General features: G+C 52.0%; 4 protein-coding genes across 4 annotated transcripts; 2 read left to right on the forward strand and 2 right to left on the reverse strand.

Moving 5' to 3' along the window:
- Positions 1-186: 186 nt before the first annotated feature.
- TGME49_244060 (ankyrin repeat-containing protein) lies at positions 187-11,166 on the reverse strand. The gene is made up of 7 exons (XM_018780696.1): positions 7,123-11,166; positions 5,959-6,601; positions 5,337-5,425; positions 4,156-4,395; positions 3,668-3,820; positions 2,844-2,976; positions 187-2,188 (listed from the first exon to the last, which is right to left on the reverse strand). The coding sequence occupies exons 1-7, from the start codon at positions 7,525-7,527 to the stop codon at positions 1,341-1,343; spliced, it is 2,511 nt and encodes an 836-aa protein (XP_018637534.1). The 5' UTR covers positions 7,528-11,166; the 3' UTR covers positions 187-1,340.
- On the forward strand, positions 9,102-11,166 carry TGME49_244070 (hypothetical protein). The gene has a single exon (XM_018780697.1). It carries the CDS (start codon positions 9,676-9,678, stop codon positions 10,282-10,284), a length of 609 nt encoding a protein of 202 aa, XP_018637532.1. The 5' UTR covers positions 9,102-9,675; the 3' UTR covers positions 10,285-11,166.
- TGME49_244080 (hypothetical protein) lies at positions 10,561-14,474 on the forward strand. Its single transcript, XM_018780698.1, has 4 exons — positions 10,561-10,622; positions 11,346-12,274; positions 12,837-12,883; positions 13,343-14,474. Exons 2-4 carry the CDS (start codon positions 11,532-11,534, stop codon positions 13,681-13,683), a joined length of 1,131 nt encoding a protein of 376 aa, XP_018637533.1. The 5' UTR covers positions 10,561-10,622; positions 11,346-11,531; the 3' UTR covers positions 13,684-14,474.
- A 101-nt stretch (positions 14,475-14,575) lies between these two features.
- TGME49_244090 (hypothetical protein) lies at positions 14,576-20,097 on the reverse strand. The gene is made up of 3 exons (XM_002366857.2): positions 17,270-20,097; positions 16,143-16,558; positions 14,576-15,358 (listed from the first exon to the last, which is right to left on the reverse strand). Exons 1-3 carry the CDS (start codon positions 19,546-19,548, stop codon positions 15,189-15,191), a joined length of 2,865 nt encoding a protein of 954 aa, XP_002366898.2. The 5' UTR covers positions 19,549-20,097; the 3' UTR covers positions 14,576-15,188.
- Between the last annotated feature and the right edge of the window lie 2,469 nt (positions 20,098-22,566).

Below are 22,566 nucleotides of genomic sequence, written 5' to 3' on the forward strand. Positions count from 1 at the left end.
CCTGGCAATTCGTAGGACGGAACGAAGCGGAACTGCGCAGGCACGAGGAAGGCGAAAGTCCGGAATCCGCGCAACGGTTCTCCTTGGCTCGAAGAGAAACACAGAGACGACCCACAAACGCCCCTCCCCCCGTGGTGGGGAAAGGTACACGAGACGGAGACACTCGTCCTTTCCATCGAGAACGCCTTTGAATCTGAGACTTCATCTCCATACACGAATACGCAGTTCTGTATTTGCGACTACGCAGGCGTATACATGCACATGGCTCTGCAAGACTGCGTCAACTGATTTCCAGAAGGAGTGGACAGTGAATGCAGACGTTTCAAAACAGCACTGGAAAGGGACTTTCTCTCGATCTCCCAGTCCAGGCTTTCCTGACCTATTCCCTCGGAATCCTCAAGTGTCTCACTCTGGAAACGCAAAAACGACTCTCCACTGGAAGGCAGACATCTCGCAGATCTGAGGTGACTAGAGCAACCAGTTTCACATAAAAGAGTCAGCAGGTCTCTCTCGTTCAAAAAACAGAGGCAGCGCTTCGCTGAACGCAAGCAGCTGTAGGACCCCGAGCGTCTCCGGGGGAGGGGGGGACCCTCCAGTCTGGACTTTTCCTTTCTTCTTTTTTTTTGCCTCTCTCTGTTTCCAGTGAAACAACCGCAAAACTTTTGCTTTTCCGCTGCGACTGCTCGACGCCAGCAGACGGGAGAAACAAATTTGAAAATCCATTGTCAACTCCCCGAGGTCTCCAGTGTCGACAACAAAGCATATGAGGGGCGAAACGCCATTCTCGAGATCGCACCGTTTCACACACAACGCTGTTCACCTGCACTGACACAAACGTACTCGCAGAAACGCGGACTGCCAAATCACATGTCCACTGTGCAACTCGTCCTCAGATGATGAGTAGACGCTGGTCAACGCTCCGCAGAAGGCGCGTTGGTTCTTCTCGTTCTCTTCTCAGAGAGTCAACAGTCTCTCTCACTGCCTCGGAACCGCGAGATGCGGCGGCGTTTGTCTCGCGCCTTGTTTCCCCGTTCTCACGTGGTTTCCTCGTTTGCGTCTCTCACCCTTTATCGTTTCGCTCTCGTCGCCTCGATCTTCTCTCGCTGTGCAGGCGCGCGAGTTTTCACCTTGCTCTGGTCGAGTTTGCGCGACGCGATTCACTCGCCCACCCGAAGCGTTCTGTGTGGAAGCAGCGTCGGCTTCCAAGTACAGTTCACTGAAACCAGCAGCGTTCCGTGAGTTCTTTCGCTCTGAAATTCGTTTCTTCTCTTTCACTCTGATTTCCGAATCCGTTCGTCCGCGTTGAAGCATCATTCTGTCCTTTCGCTGTTCGCTCTTCTCTAGATTTCCTCGACGAAAAACGATCCGTCATCCCTGAGACTGTATGAGAGAGAGAGTCCCTTTCCAAACCCCCGGGGCGGAGTGTCTGTGCGACTTGCGTCTCTGGCCTCGGCCTGTTCCTCCGTTTTCTTCGTTCCCTTTTTTTGCGACCTTCGATGAGAGGGAAGCGGCGGCACCGACTGGAGACTTTCTGCTCTCCACAGAGTTCTCTCTTTCGTCTGAAGCGTTTCGTTCGCTGCAAGCGTCGCCTTTGCTTCCCTCGCTCCATGCGGCTCTTGCGTTTGCGACTGCTTCGCGTTGCCAGTCGACTGCCACAGAGTCGTCGGCTTCCTCGACGCCGCGTCGCTGTTCTTTTCCGAGTCGCCGTCCCTCCGCCCTCCATGGGTCGCGTCGTCAACTGGCCTTCGCGGCCTTTCGCAGGAAGCAGAGAGACTCTCTTGATTCGAGACACAAGCTCGCGGCGGCGACGCCGCCGTCGAGGCTGGCGAGACCGGATGTCGACAGGGAAGTGAAGAAGACGACTGGGAACGTTTGGAGAGAACCTGGATATCCGCCTCGTCACTCTCCCTGCGTAGCGCCGCCACCGTGTCTCTGAGTTCAGTGCATGGGTCTACAGGTCGATCTGAGGAAGTCGTCGCCTCCGTCGGCGTTTCGTCGACAGTCGCTGAACTTGGCTTCGATTCGCCTCTTTGTTGCTTTTCTGGAGAGGGACTTCTGTCTCTCTTCGCGGAAACCACACGACTCTCCCAGGCTACGCGAAACCCCCCGCGAGGCTGTTGGCCCCCAGGAACCTCGGCCTCGACCGTGGAGACACTTCGGCCTCCAGCCGCCGCCAGGCGACAGTCGTCTGAAGAGACAACAGAGGAGGAGGAGAAAAGAAAATCGAGACTTTCTCGGACATATTCTTCGCAGACTGAGATTGGGTTTGAGCCGCTGAGTCTGCGGCGGACGGCCGACTGGGAGATTTCAGAAAAGAGTTCAGAGGAAAAACCTCACTTCTCAAACGAATTCGAGTCGAGTGCCAGTCGAGTATGGATACATGCGAAAAAAACTGAAGCTGTTGCGTCTAAGTCGGGGAACGCAGGGGAGGAAAGATAAGGAAATAAAGACGAAGAGAGAGACACGGAGAAACAGGAAGAAACAAACGAAACACAGCAAAAACGAAAGACAGGAAAAAGGGGGGAGAAGCAGAGAGAAAAGAGAAGAGAGAGACAAGAAGAGGGACAAAGAAGGGGAGACGAAAGGAGAGGAAGTCTACGAGGAAGTGGAGAACAGAGACAACGAAGGAGAGAGAAAAGAAGAGAGACTGCAAGCGAGAAGGGGGAGGACTACGCGAGCAGTGGTAAACGAACGCGCGAAGAGGCGAAGCCAACAAGGACGCACATCGGAGCAGTAAAAAGCGGGGAACTTTGTGGAAGGCGGAACAAACGAGGAGAACAGAAACTAAAATAAAGAAGGAGAGAAAAAGAGAAACACAGAACCATATCAAAGTGAACCTGTACCGAGAGCGCGATGAATCTGACGACATCTTGCAGGTGAGACTCGCGGAAGAGGCAGTTGAGCAATGTGTCTAGGCTTTCGAAGGAGAGAGAATTTCAGAGCCCGGTTGGACGTCTCGAACACCGTTTCGCCGTTCTGCAGAGACAGGCGAACTCAACAGCAGACGCGATGACGTTGAAAAAGGCGATTTTTAAACGGAAAACGGTCTGAATTAGCTGGATGTTGCAATGCGTAATGGACGCCTGAAGAACGCTTCCAAGAAGCAGCTGAAATCTAACCATATACAAGTATAAAGCCTACAGGTACTTGCGTATGCCGACAGTCTCCCGTCGAGAAACAGTGACATACACAAAAAATATACACGCATTGAGATTTATGTACGATTGAAGCCTCGACGCATCAACAAATTACAGAAAAAAATACAGAAGCACAAGCGCGTGACGGTAATTGTTTTCGATCCGGTGAGGATGGAGAAAGGCGTTTTACAACGGCTCTCGAGTGAACGTTTTTCCAGAAAAAAATGTGTGGACTCAGCAGTGGCAGCTGCCGTTGACATCCGAAAACATGCTGCGCGCGCTTTTCCATCTCCGCGCGTCATGCGGCTTTTTTAGGAGATCCGAGTCCTTTTTTTCAGATGAGCAAACGTCCCCAGCTGGTTTGTTTCGAAGGCAGAAGCCCAGGCACTTGGAGACTCCACGAAGACGTGACTCAGTCAGTTTGAATTTCACAGGAGCAGAAAGAAGTGAGGACGTTTCTCGCTGTCTGAAAAGCTGGGTGAGGCTACGGTCGAAAGAGACGGACAGAGTGTTGCCACCCGCATGCTCACTTGCTTCACAATCTGCAGGTCCGCTCCGTAGGCGCAGAGCAGCTCGACCATCTTCAAATCTCCCCAAAAGACAGCCTGGAAGAGAGGAGTTGGGAGCCCCAGGGACTCCACGAAAATGTTCGGATCCGCGCCTTGTTGCAGAAGAAGTTCTGCCTGGAAAGAGAGAAGGGAACACAACAGAAGCATTCATCGAGTCGAACACACAGTCAAAGCCAAGGGAACAAACAGGCTCTGCGTAGGAAGGCAAGAAAAAACAACACAACTTCTCTTCGAAGAGACGTACGACCGGCAACGCGAAGCTATATATATATATATATATAAATATATATGTGTATGTATGCGTGCTCGCCTTCGGTGGAGCAACGAGATGGACATCACCCCACACCGAATCTGGTAGAGCGGGAGACGCACCACCCTTTCTTGCGAATGCTGTCCTTTGAGTTTTCGATCTGCTTGGTCTCTCTCTCTTCCCCTTGTCCCCTCCTTACGAGGCCCAGATCTCCAGTGATGACTGCATGCATCAGAGCCGGCAAGTCCTCGGAGTCGGCGACCGTCGGTACAGACCGTGCAGACGCCGCTGGAGAAGACGTCACAGCCTGTCGGACTGCATGCGAGGCGACTGGGAGAAGGGGATAGTCAGGCGCAGCTCCGTAGCGCAGCAGCAGGTCCACTTTTCTGTGTGGAGACTGCGACGAAGAAGCCGCGACGTTTAGTGGGCTGAAGCCATGCTGACATGAGAAGGAATCCAGGAGACAAGACAGGAGACTTGGGCGCCCACAGGATCGACACCCGCACAAATAAAGGAGACCGGGGACGAGGCAAAAAGGACGCGGACCTTGAGAAGAATGGTTTCCTCAACCACCAGGAGCCGTTACCGTATGCGACAGACTCCACTCTCACAGCGGACTCGACCATGTTTCTCAAGAGAGCCAGGAGGAGGTGTACAGCGAGACGGAGCGGGGAGGTACACTAACACACAGTGGACAGTACGATGCGAGAGAGAGGCACGAGAAAAGGGCAGGCCTCTTTCTTCACAGAAGAAAGAAGCTGTAAGTGACCAGGAAACACCAACGCAAGAGAACGACTTTTCACGGCTTTGACTGCTGGTTGACATCCTCAAACTGTTCGCTTGCTGGAGCCGCCTTCTCGTATGTTTTTCGTGACCATCAAGTAGGGTGCGAAATGTAGAGTCGCGTCCACTCCCCGTGCCTTTATCCAGCGACTCCCCAGCTCAGGACTGAAGAAAAGTCGAGGAATCCCCATCCCACCGCGAGAAGCAGGGCGCGTCGCACATTAAAGACGGATTACGGCGAACCAGCTGTCTCGCAGATGCATGTCTTCTTTCCCCGTGCATACGACGAGGAAAACAGGGCAAGCAAGTTGGCAGCCAAAGTGGAGGTCTCCTTTGGAAGTCTGGCGACATCTCGCCCATTCCCGCAGAGCGTCTCGACAGACGCCCGAGAGAAAAAACGAGACAAAGCGAATGAAGACTTCTCTCTTGCGAGCACAGATGTGCGTTAACCGTGTCTGCAAAAGTGGAAGAAACGTTTTGTCTCTTGAGAACTCTTTTCAGAAAACGAGTGAACAGTCCTCAAACCCTGGCAACGAATGGGCGAACGCCTTTGCATGCCCTGATCTCTCTACAGTTTAGAAGAAAAGAAAACCGTACCACGACTCGGTTGGGATTTGCGCCTTTCCGGAGAAGAGCCTCGACGACGTCTGCACTCGCCGCCGCTGCAGCCACTACGAGGAAGAGGCCTGAGGGCGACGCCCACACGCGAAAACATTGCAATTGTGAACTACGATGAGAAAGAAGAGGACAGATTGTGCGTCGAAGATCCTTCCGTGTGCCAACGAAGGACTCTTTTTCTATAAAACACAAAGCGTGTCTTGCAGAAGCACTCGCTGTCCCTCATTCCTTGGTCCTTGCCTCCTCTCCCTCTCGACATTACTTCATCTTTGCGGTTCGCCTCTGTACCTTCCCGTTATCCTCAATTCAGCGTACTGTCTGCTTTCACTTGTGCCAGACATGACTTCTCTGTTCTTTCAAAAGTCTCGATCCTGTCTGCCTTCTCGAGATTTCGGTCTTCTCAATGTTTCACATGCAACTGCCTCTTAGGAGTAAACGTTTTGCAGTGCTGGAGACTACCATTCAGACAAAAGGAAACTTAGGACGTTCTCCAGTGCCATCCCTTCCTTCGTGCGTTCGACCCCCCTGAACGGGTCCGCGTTTACACTGAGCGACAACGGTTGATGACTCCAGCTTCCTTTCGCATTTTCTTCAGACGTACTCGGCCGCCGGACGAATTCGAGCATGGTGGAGATACACTTTGAGTCTCCATCAAGAAGAACAACATCGCCGAACCGGAGGCCTCGCTGATGAAAGAGCGAGCGAAGAATGCGCTTTCCTTCCTGGCTGTCTCGACGCGCCCCTGACTTCCTTTCACTCCAGGATAACCGCGTGCCACCAAAGACCATGCACGGCGAGGAGAAGGAACTTGAACTTGGATCTTGAGAACTTCTTGTAGCTTCCCCGAGGCAAACAGACGCCGTCCCGGTGCCTTTCTCGTTCGGAGGAGCCGGCAGATACACGTAGGTGTACTGGTTCGAGGCGGGTGCGTCGACGCAAGGCGAGGCTGCACTCGACGACCCAGAAAACGCGTTCGAAGAGGGAGCTGGAGAAGCAGACGCGCATGCAGTGGGGAGATTGCTAGAAGGCGCAGTGCCTTTGGAGGCATCGTTTAAAATGTCGGGAGAAAACAAGTCCGAGAGAGACAGCCCCTGGCCGGCGGGTCCGTCGCTCGGCCAAATCTGTTCGGGCGTGCATGCACCGTTCCGGAAAAACGCAGAAAGAAGCGCTGGACTGCGGTTGGAAATCACCTCACTCATCACCGCCAGACACTCCGAGTCTCCTGAAAACAACAAGCCGCTTCTCTGAGAAACGGCGGAGCCAAAGGAACAAACGCGCTTTGCGCATGGATTCTCGTTTCCCACAGATGGTCGGCCACCGCGGACAAAGAACCAGAGGGACGCATGCGCGGCGCAGTTGTAGACGACAGATGTTTAACCGTGTCTCTGTAAGTGGATAAGTATCTATGTGTGGGCAGAGAGCAAGGAGCAGAAAGAGAGAGAAGAGAAAAGACATGGACGCGACGTCGAGGATTTCCACCAGTGCACTGCAGTGTGAAGTTTGTGTTCTTCAACACAAACGTTGGAGCGCTTGCGTCGGTTCACCTCCCTTTTCTTCGGTGTATGTACACTGGACACAAGGGTCCAAGAGCATTGACAGACTCCCGTGCAAAGACGTTTCCCCTCTCTCAGATGCCCGTTCTCCAGCCAACTTGCGGCACTGCCTCGGACTCTCCACTTCGTTTCCCTGACCTCTCGAAGCAGGTTTTGACCCTGCGTTGAAACTCCGCGGAAACGTCCGACGGCCTCTGCTTCCCTGCACTTACAGTGACTTCCGGGTGTTGATGCAGGAGCTCTGCGACACTGGCAGGCCGCCTGCTTTTGGCAGCCTTCCTCAGGTCTCCTGCGAAAGATCGTGGAACGCGTTTGCTCTTCACTCCAGACACTCGGAGCTCCTGTTGTCCGTCGCCTCTCAGTCTCGAGGCCTGCGCCCCCATCGCTCGCGCGTTTTTCGCAGGCTGCGTGGACGCAGCCAGCGGCAGAAGCTTCACATTTTCAGGTCGCTTCTCGAACCTGCCAGCTGGCAAGTCGTTGCATGCAGCCGCGCCGAGCTGGGATCGACACGCAGCCGCCTGCTTGCCGCGCAGCAGAGGGGGAGAAGAAGACCTGAGGAGTTCCGCTTCGTCAGTCTCCAAGAGCTCAAAGGCAGAAGCACTCTGCGCGGAACCCATAGCGCCAGCAACGAAGGAGACCGAGTTTCGAGAGAAAACGCAGAACGGCCAAGCAACGAGGAGCGAAGACGCAGGAAGAAGGAACAGTGGAGCACAGGTCAAGACGACGACACAAAGTGGAGGGGACGACAGAGGAGACTGTGAAGAAGAGGCACGAAGAAGAAACAGTGGGGAAGCGAAGACGAAGAAACAATGGAGACAGAGAGGCAAGTGACTGCGCAAAGAAGTTGCACGACGCTACAGAAGGGAGCAGCAGCTTGGAGGGAAATCGATTGCAGGCGCAGCAGACGCCGACGAGGCTACTGTCAAGGGGGCGGAGGACAAGGAAGGAGGTCAGCGCGTCGAGGACGCCAATGCGAGTCTCGCGATATTTTTGCTTCCAGGAAAAAGGACCAAGAAGAAAAAAGAAAAAGAAAAGAAAAGGGAGACGGGAGAAAAACCTGCCCCCGAAGAGGCTGTCGGAGTCATCCCCAAGGAAAAGAAACGAAAGAGAAAAAGAGAAGACAGCGATAAAAACGTCCTTCCTGTCGTCTGGACACCGCCTCCCCTCCCCCCGGTGTCCCTCTCCTCCCCTTTACCCTCCTCCTCTTTCTCAATGCTGTTCCACTTTTGGTACAGAAGGATTTTCTGGATCTTGCGCCATCCGAGGCTTCTTCCCCATCTACTGGCCAACAAGGAGAAAAGCGGAGGCCGCCCCGCTAGGGACTGGAGCTCGCCGACACCAGAAGGACCTTCGGAGAATCCTCGCTGGGAGTGAAGAAGAGAGGTGAAAACAAGACGCGGGAGTCCAAAATGTAGGAGAAACGTGTACAGATTGGACAGAGGTTAGTCACGACTCGAGAGGTTCGCTTGGCAGAAGCAGAGAGACGAAGAACTCGGCGGAAGACGAGTATCTGGGAGAAGCTCACTCCCGCGTCTCTGACACACTGCTACCATATCTGTCTCCGTGATGAAGAACAGAAGAGCCAACGAAGCAAACGGTTCTTTGTTCATGAATGCGCAAGCTGCACTGGACGCAAAGCAGCATTTCGAGCGCGAGTGGGAAAGCCAGCAGCTTCAGCCTTGTCGCAGCGGAACTTGTAACGAGTCCATCCTGCACAGGCACCTTTTGTCTCGCGAGAGAGGAAAAATTCAAGCGAAGCCTTCGGAGCTGGGAAAGACGTGAGAGGAAAAAAAAGGGCTATCGTGGCAAAAAAGAGAAAACGCGAGAGGCGTCAGAAAGCCGGAACGCGCATATCTTTGAGTGGCGCTCCCCTCCCTTCCGCATTGAAATTTCAACATCGAGGAAGCGCATTCAACAGCACCACACACAGACGAAAAGCGTCGAAACGAAAAGCGAGAGAAAACCTTCTTTTCTCCCGCGCTAGACCTGAGGAATGCGTACAAAAAAAGCGCGCGGGTGTTTTTTTGGCTGACGACGATTTCTGATCGGTCGGATACTCGAAGAGACAACGTCACTGGACTCTGTGCCACAGCGCGATGAGTTTTCTTTCTCGAATATGTGGACGCGTTCCCCCTCGATCTGCCCGGCACCTCCTCCAAGCCGACTGCCAGAGAAGTGTGTTTCCTCAAAGCAAGTGGATTTTAGAGAAAAAGAGACGAAAAACGCACAGAAAAACCCGAGCCGGCACTTAGATGGCGCTGCGGTTTGCGCAAGACTAGCTTCTTCGGCATTTGCCAGTCTCCATGCAGCGGCAAACCGGGTCGACGCGTGCAAGAAACGGGAACAAGACTTGCTTTCAGATTTGCAATGACGAAACGCTGAATTCTCGTTGGCTTACGCGGAACACGCAGCCGCAACGTCAACAAAGAAATCCACGTTTCGTCAGACTCTGCAGCTTGCGGTGAGCAGTCCCGTGCATCGACAAAACGAGGATCGACGCGAAAAAACGGCGGTGGCAGAAAGCACAGAAGCGTGATCAGCTCCCACTGAATGACGAGGAGTCTTTTGCCGCCAACAAGCAAGGTGCAAACCGGAGAAAAAGCAAAGTTTTCGGTGTTCAAAAGAAACGGAGTGACAAAGCTCCCTGCGAGCCACGGGCGCAGTGTACAGACACCCGAGGCGATTATTGTTGAACCCGCGCGAAAAGTGTGGAGCGCAGTTTGGGAAGACTTCGGACGGTAGCAAACGATCGTTTGTCTCGTGGAATGAGTCCTCTGGGGAATGAGCAGCGCCACACAGTCGCTGTGCCTTCCGATTCCCTTCGTGGGCAGCTACGTTCCCGCCTAAAACGCAGAAAATTGGACGTCGTCCGGCCAAGTCGCGTGGACTGGCTGGGAGGCGCTGCTAGAGCTGCGCCAGGCGTCGTCGAGACGGCTTTCCTTGTCGGCAGAATGGAGGCAAGCAGGGAAATCCTCGCCCACGCTTTTCGCATATGTCGTGCTCACGAAAGACAGCAAAGTATGCTGCAAAGTACGTCCACAGGCGACTTGGATTCAGGTCAGCGCTTGCGCGCCGGCGACTCGAGTCCGACGTCTGCGCAAGACCAGTGCAGAAAACTGGGCGTCCTCGGCAGCCGGAAGAGAGCGCCTTGCTTGTTTGTAGATTTGTCGACCAACGAATTCGTGACAAATCGTGTCGTCCATAGAGGCGACGCCCCTTATCGCGCGCGTTTCTCGGATGAACATACCAGACTTGCGCAACTAGCCACCGGTCCCGCCCTCGCAGACTCTCGAGAACACGATAGATCGTACCAGCGGGGAGGCGGTGTGAAAAAGGTTCGTTTGTGTGGCAACAACTTGTGTTTGTGTCTGTGAATGGTCCTCGTAGTGGACGAAAAAAATGCAGAGGCGACTGCCCTCTAGTGAAGTGTCAGGTGGGGATCAGAATCAGGGTCCTGTGGACTAGCTGCACAGTGAAAGTCTTCGGTCCTGGCTTTGTTTCCCGAAAAACGCTCTCTGACCGGTGGAAAACTCATTTTCCCGTCGCTTTTCAGTCGTCGAAAGTGGAAGTGTTGGGGCTCCGAGAGGCGTCTCTCACCAGGTGCACAATTACCGAAATTTCTCTCGATTTTCGCTGCTCTAGCCCCGCGCTCACTGTGTCGCAGGTGCTAGCTGACAATCTACATGCAAGACACGGCGGAGAACTTGGCGAGGTAAAGAGCTCCCTGTCTGGTTTTCCTTTGCTTCTTCTCACCAGAGCGGGTGAATTCTTTTCAAGTCTTCACACGGAAAGTTCCTCTGAAAAAAATTGGGTTTTCCGTTGACGCGGCAAACGCAAGCGTCCTCCAGGCCCGGATTCCCTCGTGTCTCGCTCCGTCTCTTCTTAATTTGACATTTTATATCAGAAGGACGCTTTCGCTCTTCAGTTTTGGCCCTTCCTTCTTTTTTCTTCTTTCTGGATGAAACTAACTTCTCCTCAACGTCGCCAGCGACTCGTTTTACCTGTGAAAACTGCGGCTGGACGTCAGACTTCGAAGCATCACTGAAGCCAGGCACCGTGGAGAATCCAGATCGACTCTCCCCGAGTTAAATGTCAAAAACGGGCGTGTATCCTACGGAATGTTTTCTCCGAACTGTTAAAAGCACTCACAAGTTAAGCGATATCCTTTCCATACACATGGAAGAATCTTTATTCGTAGCTCCTGTGCATGTACATCTATTTCTAGCTCCTACGTGTACATATCCTTACTCCTAGCCCCCATGTATGTTCATATATATATATATATATATATATATGTATATTCATTTATTGATAGATTTAAATACATACATATATTGTTATGATTCGATTCGCCAGATTTTCCGGTTCTCTCTGTGACAGACAGACGACGGGTGAAGTCGGTCTTCCGTTTTTTTGCTGCATATGTTTTTTCCAGCTCGAAATGGCAACTATCGAGACGTGAGCAAGACGCGTTTCGTCCCCCGTTCGCATGCATTCCCATTAAAGGAGAGACACGAAGAGACTCATGTTTTTACATGCGGGTCTCTGACGTCGTGGAGACTGTTCACGAGGCAGAAGACCTCTTTTTCTCTGCCTCTCTTCATCAAGAAGAGGTGGAAACATGTGTATCTCAGGAAGGACGAAAGGCGAGTTCTCGACGATGGCTTCTCCTGCCCCCGCGATTCCTTTTTTGATTTGTTTTTCTATTTCATGTTTTCTTTTCGTGGTATCTGTTGATGCCCGTTCTGCAGCCGGTGAAACCCTCCGGTTTCACAGTGATGCGGTCCCCGCTGACCTGCTGCCGCAACACAGAAAACTTTCTTCTTCTCCTTTGTCTCCTCCTTCCTCCTCTTCTTTTTTGTCTCTTCCTTCGTCTTCCTCGTCTTCTGTCGCGTCGTCTCTTCGAAGACTCTCAGGTGTGCGTTCCGGTGTAGAGACGAAAGGTCAGTTTCCCCAGGGGCCTTCGACGAGCAGGGAGAAGCACCAGGCCTTCCAAGAAATCAAGACCAGTGGTGTCACACAGATGAGGCAGTTGTCTTTTTCTCGCTCTCTCCCGGTCTCGCGTTCGACTTTGTCTCTTTCGACTCACTCCGCTGGGCCGCCTTCCTCGGTCTCTTCTCACCTCTCTCCTGCGGCTTCCTTCTCTCCACTGCCCCCTCACACCCCACAAGTGTCTCCATCGGGTCCTCGCACACCGCCGGCGCTCGTTCAGCTGCAAGGCGCTCCTGCCTTCAGTGGACAGCTAGGCTCTGGCGTCGACCTCATGCCTGACTCTGAAGAAGATATCAGCATCATGCCGAATTGCATGTTCTACTCTTCCTACGCTGGAAGTTGTATTCCAGGTGCTGCCCACTCACCATGCAGGTAAATTTATATATGTATATATATATATATATATGAATGCATACATATATATATATGGAGAAGCATAAATATACATATTTATAAGAATCTATACTTGTAATACATGTATATACGCGCAAATGGAAAAGTATATATATGCATATATGTGAAGCGATGTAGATCGAGAAGGGGGATCTACGGTCCCTGTGGTCTTTTCTTGCTGTCAAGCTGAGGATGATTGCTTTCGCGTATCTAGGTCTTTTTGTCAGTCGGCAACCGTCTAGCCTGCTCTGACTCCATGTCTTCGTCACCTTTTTTCTTGTGTGCGCACGCAAATATATGTATATACCCGTATTGATACATATATATTTATACGTATATATATATATATATACATATTTGTAGATATCTGGAAATAAGGAGAAAGTGAGGAAGAAGGAGGAGAGAGTGGAGACAGGTGAGAAAATGAGCTCGTCTTTGAACAGAACAGCGAAGCATCTCAGGTCTTCGGAGGCGTCCTTCGTCCTGTCCCTTCCATGCGGTGTTTTTTCTTCCGCTTTTTGATAATTCATTTCTTCTTCAGATACTGCCGAGCGAAACAGTTTTCCGGTCTGTACGGAGCTGCTCAGTGTAAGTCTCTGAAGAAGTCACAACTTAGACAAAGAGGAAGGGACCACAAAAGCTGTTCGAACCTCGTCGTTGGTCTCTTTCTCTCCAGATGTCCATCTTTGTCCTTTTCTTCCTCTTCTCTCTTGTCTCTTTCGGGACCTGTCTCGGATCTGTCACTCGTGTAAATCGCTACTTCTTGTCCCTACATATATATATATATATATATATTGCTTCTCTACTGTTTTCCTTTCTGCCTGTCTGACTTTTATTGCCTGGTGTGTCTGCGACCTTCTCAGATTTTGCCTCCTGTCTGTGTCAGTGTTCTCGCCTTTCTCTTGCTTTCCTATCGTCATTTTCCCGTCGCTCCGAGTTTCCTTTTTTCTGTGCTTTTTGTCGGTGTCTCGTGTTTGTCTCAAGGTTCCCACCATGTCTCCTTGCCCTATCGTTTTCGTCGTGGTGCCTCTGTCTCCGCGTTTTCAGGTCCATCATTCCTTTCGTTTCCTCCTGAACTGCAGGCGCTGTACCGTTGGCGCATCACCCCCGCGAAACGTTCTCGCGTAAAAGGCTGGACGGACGAACTCGTTTGTGTGGTGGAGAAAACGCAAGTGGCTGACCAGATGCAAATGCAAGTGAATCAGAGTGCCTCCGAGGCAGCTGTCCGAGCCTCCATGCCCGCTGCTGGATTCGCTGCAGGCCCTTCTCCCTTTGTCAATCCCTATGCCTTCAGTCAGGCTTTACCTTCGGTGCATGCAGGCACTGCGAGTCTCTTTTCCGTTTCCCTCGCGTTCCTCGCTTCTGCACTGACTCTCCTAAAGTCTTAGATTAATAATGTCTCAAGGGATATGGGGCGAAAGGAAACGCACAAAGACTATGTATATTATGTATATACGTGAATAAACAGAGACATAGAGCTTACGATACTGAATATGACTCCAGTTAAGAGACAAAGACCATCAGGTTCTACATGGTTGCTGTCCACCACCAGTACAGTTATAACTGCGGACCGTCTTTATACATCTGTCGTGTGGAGTTGGAACAGTTCTGATGGTGTGATTTTGTGGCTTCCCCGCTTAGGGAGGGTGGAAGATGATTAGAATGGTGGAGGAAATAAAAAAAAACACAAACATGCAAATTGGTTTTTTTCGTTTTTTCACTTCTCTGTTTATTTCCCTTCATTCTCCGAGACCAAACATCCACCCGCCGGTAACTCTTCAGAGAGTTCGTCCCCGTTCTTACAGGGAAACATTCCTTGTAAAATTTCCAGATTAGAAAAAAGCCTTTTCCCCGATGCCAAGGCGCTTCACAAAGGCAGAAAGACACAACGTTCCGGATCCCTGCGTTTTTTGTTCGAGTCTTCCTTCTCTCTACGCGTTTCTCCTCATGCCAAGACGCCACACACTGAAGGCACTCAGAGAACAGTCGTCCTGAGAAACGAAGCCGACATGGAAGGAAGGGCTGAGTCGCATGAAGACTGTTCAGTGTTTCGACTTGCGAAGAGAGAAATAAAACTCTCAAGATGCATCTGTGGAAAGTCTGACATCGAAACTGCTGAAACTCTGTGGACTCCTGCTCTCTCTGCTTCTGCGTTGCATGCACGAGCTCTTCTGGGAGCATCCTGCTTCAGCGAAAACAAAGAAAAGCGCGGGCCTCTGTCTTGCAAGTGTACATTGGCCTTCTCAGAGAGAGCCAGCTTCTAACTCTCCGTCGAAAGCAAACCTTCCTCCGGATCTGACGCATAAAAATCACTATGTCTATCTATATATATATATATATATATAGAGAGAGAGAGAGAGGGTGATTGCTTTCAATGGAGAGGAGAGACTCTGTGCCGCATTCTAAAGCAGCCATTCTCTGTTGTCATTAGAAAATCCATATCTACACGCATGTTGATAGAGAAAGATTACTGTAGATTGAGGTCACTGCAAGGAAAGGAATTGACAGAGTGAGCAAAGTTACGCTGAAAAGCGGGGGCTGTGGCAGTGAGAGGGGGGCTGTGAATTGACCAGACTGAAAAACGTCAACGCTCGTTTTTCCTCGCGCTGTGGACGTAGGAAATGTAGGAGACTTGTGTGCCTCACAAAGAAGGCGAATTGAAAAACGAAGAGAAGCCGAACCTCTGTCCAGCAGTGCGACTCCTTCGAAGACGAATGCATCGGCCCTCGACACGGAAGGGAGACTGACGGGAGGAGACGCTGTCCGCCTTTGAAGACTTTTGCGGACATCAACTTTCTGTGCGAAGAGGAAACGCGGTGGAAAAGAAGCTTCTTCTAGGAACCGAAGAGAAACGTGGAAACACTGCACGGAGGAAACGAGTTGAAACTTCAGTTCAGTGGAGTCTCAGTCCAGTGGTGTCTGCCTCGTTTTCTTCAGACAGCAGAAGCTGCCCGCTTCGGGACTCTCCCACGGAGACAAAGGGCGAGAAGAGACTCTCTGTCTCCGCTGTGGGGTGCTGGACCAGGCGATACAGCTGGTCGATCAGCTGGCGCGCCTCCAGAGCTGAAAAACGCATGCAAACGGAATCAGAAAACGCATGCAGAGAACAAAAACGAAAACAGGGGGGAGCGGCATGCAGACGATACAGAACGTAAGCGAAAGATAAGCAACGCATGTAGTGGTGGAGAACGAAGCGCAGAACCAGTGATCGGCAGCGAGGTCAGAAGACGGGGAACAAGGCAAGCGCCCCCAGAATACATTCGGCATGACTGTGAATGCGAGACAGTAATTCTTCAATCTCTCTGGTATTTTCTGAAGAGGATCCGGGGCAAACCCAGCGACATCTCGAGATGGAAGCCAAGAAAAACTCGTGAAAAAGATTGACCCCTGTGGGCGCCCGTGTCGACGAAACCGCAAAGGTACTCCAGGTATTGGAAAAGACAGCCGACGGTGAGGAGTTTGTGGGCTCTCGTCATGGCGCAACAAAAGCGAGAAGAGGCAATTGAAAGGAGCAGGAGAAAAAACAGATCTTGAATCTCCGTTTCAAGTCGGTAGGGTAACCAGTCTCCTCGTGAAGCTCGACGGCTTTCTGTCACATCGTACAAATACGATTTCCGTATCTCCCCCAATCCTTTCTTCTGCAGTGTGTTCTACGACGTGGACTGTTGCCTGGCATCTGCAACAAAGAGACTCGCAGAGTTAAGGGAACTCGGTACCTCTCCGTCCTCTCTTTCCCTACGCCAACAAGGCGTTTGAGTAGGCTGACCTTGACGGAGAATAACTGGAGGCTGATGGAGTTTCCGAGGTACTACAATGTCAAGGGAAAGGCAGTGGAACGTATCCTCACTTCTCCTGTGACAGCGAACAGGCTTTCTGCTCCTGCGGTCGAAGAGAAAGGCGCAGATACACTCGAGGACGCGCCAGCAGCAGACGAGCTCGACGTCGTCCTTTCTTCTGGACCACAGTCCGGTCAACGTCCGTCCTTCCAAAGTCGTGAAGAAGACGCCCGACCTGCAGTCTCGCTGAATGCCGCGTCCTTCTTCTCTCTCGCAGCCGGCTTTCTTCTGGTCCTCTGTCTCTCTCCCGTTGTCTCCCTGCGCTTCTTCCCAGGAGACGAGAGATGCTGGAGACACGCTGTGAGAAGGAGAGAGAGAACGGCGCGAAGCCGAAACGGGCAGAGGAATGAGGTCGACCGTCTGGACGCGCTGTACGTACAGGGCATGCAGCAGCGGCAGATCCGGGTGTTCCAGGAGGCGGTGGAACCTGAACATACGCGCGCCAAAAAAGACGGAGTAACCGCGGATGGAAGCCTCCCGACCGTAGCAAATTGGAGATTACAACAGACAGAAGAAGAAATAAGTGGAAAAGGTGGAGGGGGGAAGGAAGGAGCATCTTGCAGGAAAGAAGCGTTGACTCGCATGAAAATGCGAATTGGAAAGGACGAACAAAGAGACAGTTGCTCAAACAAAAAGATCTAGACGTCTAACCGACGGAAACCCACACACACACGTACACACACGCACAGGTGAGGTGCAAAATCGAAAACAAAATGGTGATAAACGCTCAAGATTAAAAAATCAAAATTGCCCCTAAACACTCTCGAATACTAGTATTTCCCGTACATAGCAACCCCATCTTAACATATATATATATATATATGTACATATTTTAATATATAGATATCTACCTTAATATGCATATATTATATATACCTTTATATATATATATATATACATATATATACATATGTGTGTGGACATATGCATATATGTGAATAAATGTTAGTATATGAACATTCTGAACCTTTTTTCGACATTTTTTCCAGCACGACCTAGACTCTCTGCAAGCTGGGCGATGAAGCCGCACAGCACTAGAGAAGGCTTTTTCGCGATGCGAGAAAGAATGCCCCGCTTAGCACTGACACTGGCTAAGTCAGCAACTGATTCTCTTGGTGGAACTTCCGTTCGGACTAACCGTTTGACGAGAAGCAGGAAGGAAGTTTGCGTAGCGTAGATGTTCTTGACTCCTGCAGTGGCACTCGCATTCATCTCCCACAAATCGTCCCCAGCTTCCTGAAACTTCTGTTCGGAGTCGCCAGCCGCCTCCGCGTCGACCGGCCCGAGGGTGTTGTGCAGTATAGATACTGCCGGTTTGGCCAGTCCGCGGAAGCAGCGGTGGAGGAGCAGATTCAGGTCTTGCTTTTCGCTTTCTGAGAAGTGGAAGAGGACGCGGAACTCGTCGCTGAATGGCGCATTACCTTGGTGTGTGTCTCGCTCCAGTTCTCTCTCCTTTCCCATGGAGCTCCTCCACCCTAGCGCCTTTCCTCCGCATCTTGTGCTGGCTTCTCGTCGAGTTCTCCTCGCTGCAGCTCTCTCCTTCACGGTCTCCAGGCTCTCCGTGGACGCCTGGAAACAGGCAGACGGATTCTCCAGGAGCGGCGCGAGAACGCGACGAAAAAAGTCGAATCCAACCGCCTGAAGGAGCTCCTGGCGAATCTGCCGGCGCAGCGCATGCAGCAGAGCGGCAACCAATTGTTTGTGTAGCTTCACCAGTTTTCGAAATTTCCGTTTCGCCACAAAAAGGCCTCCGTGAAGGAACAAGTCGGCCACAGTTTCTCCCACCGACTGCGAGAGCAAGTTGCGAGTCTTGTGAGACCAAGAACAAGACTTTGGGTCGTCAGCCAACTTCATGACCCCCGCTCCCGCCTTCTGGATGTACCTCGGCGCAGCCTCTTGCGCGTCGGCACCTCCTCTCTCTACTTCCCTTCGACTCGGCAGGCGCCTGACCTCCCCGTCGACTGACTGTCGACCTCCTGCTCCTCTCTCCAAGTCCTCTCGCCTCCGCTTTCGGCTTCCTTCTCTCGCGCCTCCCCTCTCATTCGCATGCATCTCGTTGCGGACAAGCATGTCCACGTCCGCGAGGATGCGCGCTACAGTGTACGCGACTTCTCTGCGGGGCAACAGCGTCTGTCGGCAGTCCTCACACAGATGGATACACTTCGAAGAAGGCGACGGCAAGGCAACCGAGCTTTGTAAAGACAGAAACGCTCCACAGACAGGCCCCCTTGCCTCGGAGGAAGCAGACCCTGACGCAGGCGCCTCTGCATGCGTCTCACTGGGTATTAAAGCGAGTTCGAGAGAGGTCGAGGAACCGCTCTGTGGGGCAGGGGTGTCTCCTGCGCCTTCGGCCCTCACTGGAGTCTGTTCGCCCCTTTCTGGCGCATTCTGTTCGCCCCTTTCTGGCGCATTCTGTTCGCCCCTTTCTGGCGCATTCTGTTCGCCTGAATTGCTCTGGCAAAGCTCTGCGCCACAGTCCTCGCAAGAGACACCGTGAACGCGAGAAAAGTATACCTCTCTCCAATGGCGAGCACTCGTTATTTCGTCGCCTCGATGGAGGGCGAGGGCGTGGAGACACCCGCCTTCCTGCGAAAAGGCAGAAGATCCACGGGCAGGCTGAAGACGCAGCAGCTTTTCCTGCCCGTGACGCGGCGAGGCAGACGCGCGCTCTTTAAAGCCTGCGCTCCGCATGCAGAGCGAGTGGTAGAAACAAGCTACAGTGCCCGGAGAGAGTCTGACGAAAGACCGAGAGAAAGAAGAAGAGAAAGAAGAAGAGAAAGAAGAAGAGGAAGAAGAAGGAGAAAACGAGTCGGGACGAGAGCCGCTGCGGATGTGCCGAAGGCTTCTCTCTCTGTCGTCGAGAGCTTCTTCATCTTGCAGACGCTTCTTCTCTGCATGCAGAGTCCGGGCTTCGGTGGCAGACGAGATGTCACAGAGCGACAAAAGCTGCGAGTCCTCACGCTCTTTGTTTAAACAAGTCGGAGACTTGTCGCTTGCAGCGGATTCACACGGTTCAGCAGCTAGGTGGGGAGACTCCACATGGCCTGGCGACGCTTGACTCGAAGTCTGTGCAGACGAGAGTGAGAGACTTCCATCTTGGCTTTCATTCGAAGACAAAGAGGGAGGAAGAGAGGCGACGAGGAGCGCTCGGACATCTGCGCTCGAAGGAAGAAACGAAACGAGAAGGGAAACGAGCAGCGGATCGTTCAGGAGGTCATGCAGAATCGGCCTCCGGAAGCAGTCCGCCGGGTGCCTGTACACCTCGAGGTCTCGGTCCTCTCGTGGACTCGCTTGCTTCGCCTCCTGATACAGGCAGAGAGAAGAGCGATGGGGCGCCGGCGAGAGAGAGAGAGAGGAACGCGACGCAGAGGAAGAGGGAGAGAAGGGAAGATGTCGTGACAAGACAGACTCAACCATCTGTATGTCGCGTCCCTCCAGTTGAGTTTCCAAGTCGAGCGAAGCTGTGCGACTTCGTTGCTGCTGAGGTTCTCAGACTGCGACAGAAGGACATGAAAACGCTGCGGGAGATGAGGCACAGAGACCTCTTGGGCGTCCATTTGGGACAGGTGCAAAGAGTGTCTCTTCACCGAGAGGGTGGACGCGATTCAAACTTGCAGTTCCACTTTCAGTACGGTCGAGACGTAACGAGAGAGAATCCTTTCGTTGGAGACCAAGCGGTTTCCGCTGCGACACAGTCACGACTCAAACGTCAATCGGCTCATAAAGGGAGGGACAGCGACAAATCCCAGGGAGAAGAATCGATGCTCTTACCGGGTGTGAGATAGGCAACTCATCAGCTCGAAGGCTTAGAAGAACCGCCGTGAATCCTTGTTTCTTGCATCTTGCAGAGTCATACGGAACAGAGTGGAAAAGAACTTCGGAAGCAAAGCATTTGTATCCGCCGAGAATGTGGGTGAAACCTCAGTGAAGAAGAAGCAACGTTTGCCAGGTAACAGCAGACTGAAACTGTTCTTCGTTGGCTTACCACTCCCTTGAATCGGTTTTCTGCATGTGCCCTCTTTGTCCACCGTGCATGCGAGGAGCAGGTTCTCTTCAGGGTCACTGCGCTCACAATCGCACTCAGAAATCGACACTTGGCGTTTTCTTGAAATTGACTGGCCTCAAGGAAATGTTAGTTCTCAATCCAGACCAGATCTGAGACAAGGTCACCACCAGAAACTGTTGAGGAATCTCGCCGCGCGGGAGGCCGGGATCTGGACCTTTCGTTGTATACAGACACCCGAGCCATTAGCGCCAAGAGGGAATCCGTGCTTTGCACGAGTGACTCCTACGCCGCCGAACCGCCCGGTCGATTCCAATTTCTGAGGCAGCAGCTATGAAGCAATTGATTTCCCATGGTGGATGCGTCTATTCGTCCCCCGAAACGTACTGGTTTAGCTTGGTAAAAGGAAAGTACAAAACGGGGAGTTTCTGTGGTCAACGAGCTAGGCAGTGCCATGGGGTAAAGAGTGCCGTACCAAAGAGTACGGTACATCAAAGTGGTCGCATTGTCACAATTGAGTTGAAGGGAAGTCGCAAGAAACGTCCTTGTGAAAACGTACATGACATCCCCGAAAACACCTCGCGAATCCGTGATCGAAACTTGGGATGTTCAGCTCACGATCCCGCCCCTCGGCATTTGAATTCGATGTTTCCAGGGGTTGTATATCTGGACGAAGCCACGCATTTAGTCTTTTGGCGCGAAACGGGAAGACTCATCAGGATAAAACCTCGAGACGCAATTTCAAAAGCGAAAGGGGAAACCGGCGTGGAGGAGTACCCGAAAACGGCATGGCGACCGCGGCGGCGTGCATATCGCGCGAATGTGCAAGCGATTGAATCGAGCAGAAGAATTCGGCTAGCAGAGAAAGAAAAACTCGTGTTGCCGCCTTTCTTAGACTGTCAAGGCTTTCATGCTGTTATGGGGACACAAATGTTTCTTAGACCAAAAACAGCAATACTCGACCCTGGAGCATCGCTCGGGACCGTCGAGCGCAGACGCGGTCGCGAACCTGAAGCTGGAATTTCTGTAATTACATTTTCTGTTTGAAATCCATAGAAGCCTCCACTCGACTATAAAGTCATCTGATGGAACAACACTCGAGTCTAGCTGCGATTTGGATTCCACAACGTCGTCATCTTGCCCGTTTCGGCGCCCCGGGACGCATGCCCCTCTGCATCAGGCTTGAGTTCCAAGACAAGGGAACGAAAAGCACGCAAAGCTCCAAGAAAGCAGAAGCTGACATTTGTGTTGTCGTTTGAGCCAGGATTATGCTGGCCGAGTGTCCAACAATTAGGGTAGATGCAGAGGAACGTGCATGAGACATGCGTCTGTGCGAAGGCGCAGAGTTCACTTCGCACAACGACTACACCCAACGGTGAAACTTGTCAGTCCTAGCTGAATGCTTTGTTTTCCCGGATGCCCGTCTCCGACAACACCAATCAAACAGCCATGTAGACGCGCTTGGCACTTGAGTACGGATCTTCGCTAGAAAAACATGGGGTTTCACTCACTCCGAAGAAACACACGAGTAACGAAGGGATTCCAGCTAAAGCCGATTCTGTACTTTCGTCAACGCAAGCGAAAGTCGTCCTTCCCAGGAGATTCTCGTTTCTTGCAAGAAATTCAAAAGCGCCCCAGGAGACGAACAGCAACCAGATGACAGTGCATACATCGTGACCCTGACAGCAATCGTTAGAATCTGCGCTACACAGCCTACAGAAGAAAGGGAAGTGTGTATCGTTCCAAGAGGCAAACACACTTTCAAATGCAAGAAAAGTCACTTGACGCAGTTCCTGGGCCTACCGTATCGGCAGCGAGAGAAGATCGGTGGCTCTGTTAACACAATAAAACGGGAGCCTGTAAACAAAGACCTTCAAGCTCTAAACCCGTAGTCCACCTCGTAGACTGTACCACGCAGAAAACGTTTTTAACTAATCCTGTCGCAGAGAGCATTACTGCCGACACGATGATGCGGATCATCCTCGCACCTCGGTAGTAGTTTTCTCTCGCTGTTACTACCCAGGTGCGAGTATGATCCGTCTTGCCTCTTCCTGGGAGTAATCGTCAATGAGACAGCAGGATTCAAGAGCGTTTTCTGGGGAGTACATACTACGAGCGTACAAATCCATTTCAAGGTCTAAGAATGAGAGTTTTGCGTGGAAGACGTTTTATTAATCCAGGCACAAGGCCGTTTCAAGTTCGTCCTCAGCAGGTCCTTTCGCTGATTTGTGTGTCTTGTTTGTGCGTGTCTGCCTGCGCGGTCTTGAGCTACTCAGCTAAATACCAGGTCAGTAAGGAGAGACATCACTTGCAGAGCCAAGGAAATCGCGTCGAAACATGCGAGGCTGCGAGCCAGACGCGACGCGCAGGCTTTCTGCTTTCGCCGTGGCGGAAATAAATCGAATTGGTGGTTGTGTCAGTATATTCCGTGT

The sequence above is a fragment of the Toxoplasma gondii genome, chromosome VI, assembly GCF_000006565.2.
Source record: "Toxoplasma gondii ME49 chromosome VI, whole genome shotgun sequence".
NCBI classification, from domain to species: Eukaryota; Apicomplexa; class Conoidasida; order Eucoccidiorida; family Sarcocystidae; genus Toxoplasma; species Toxoplasma gondii.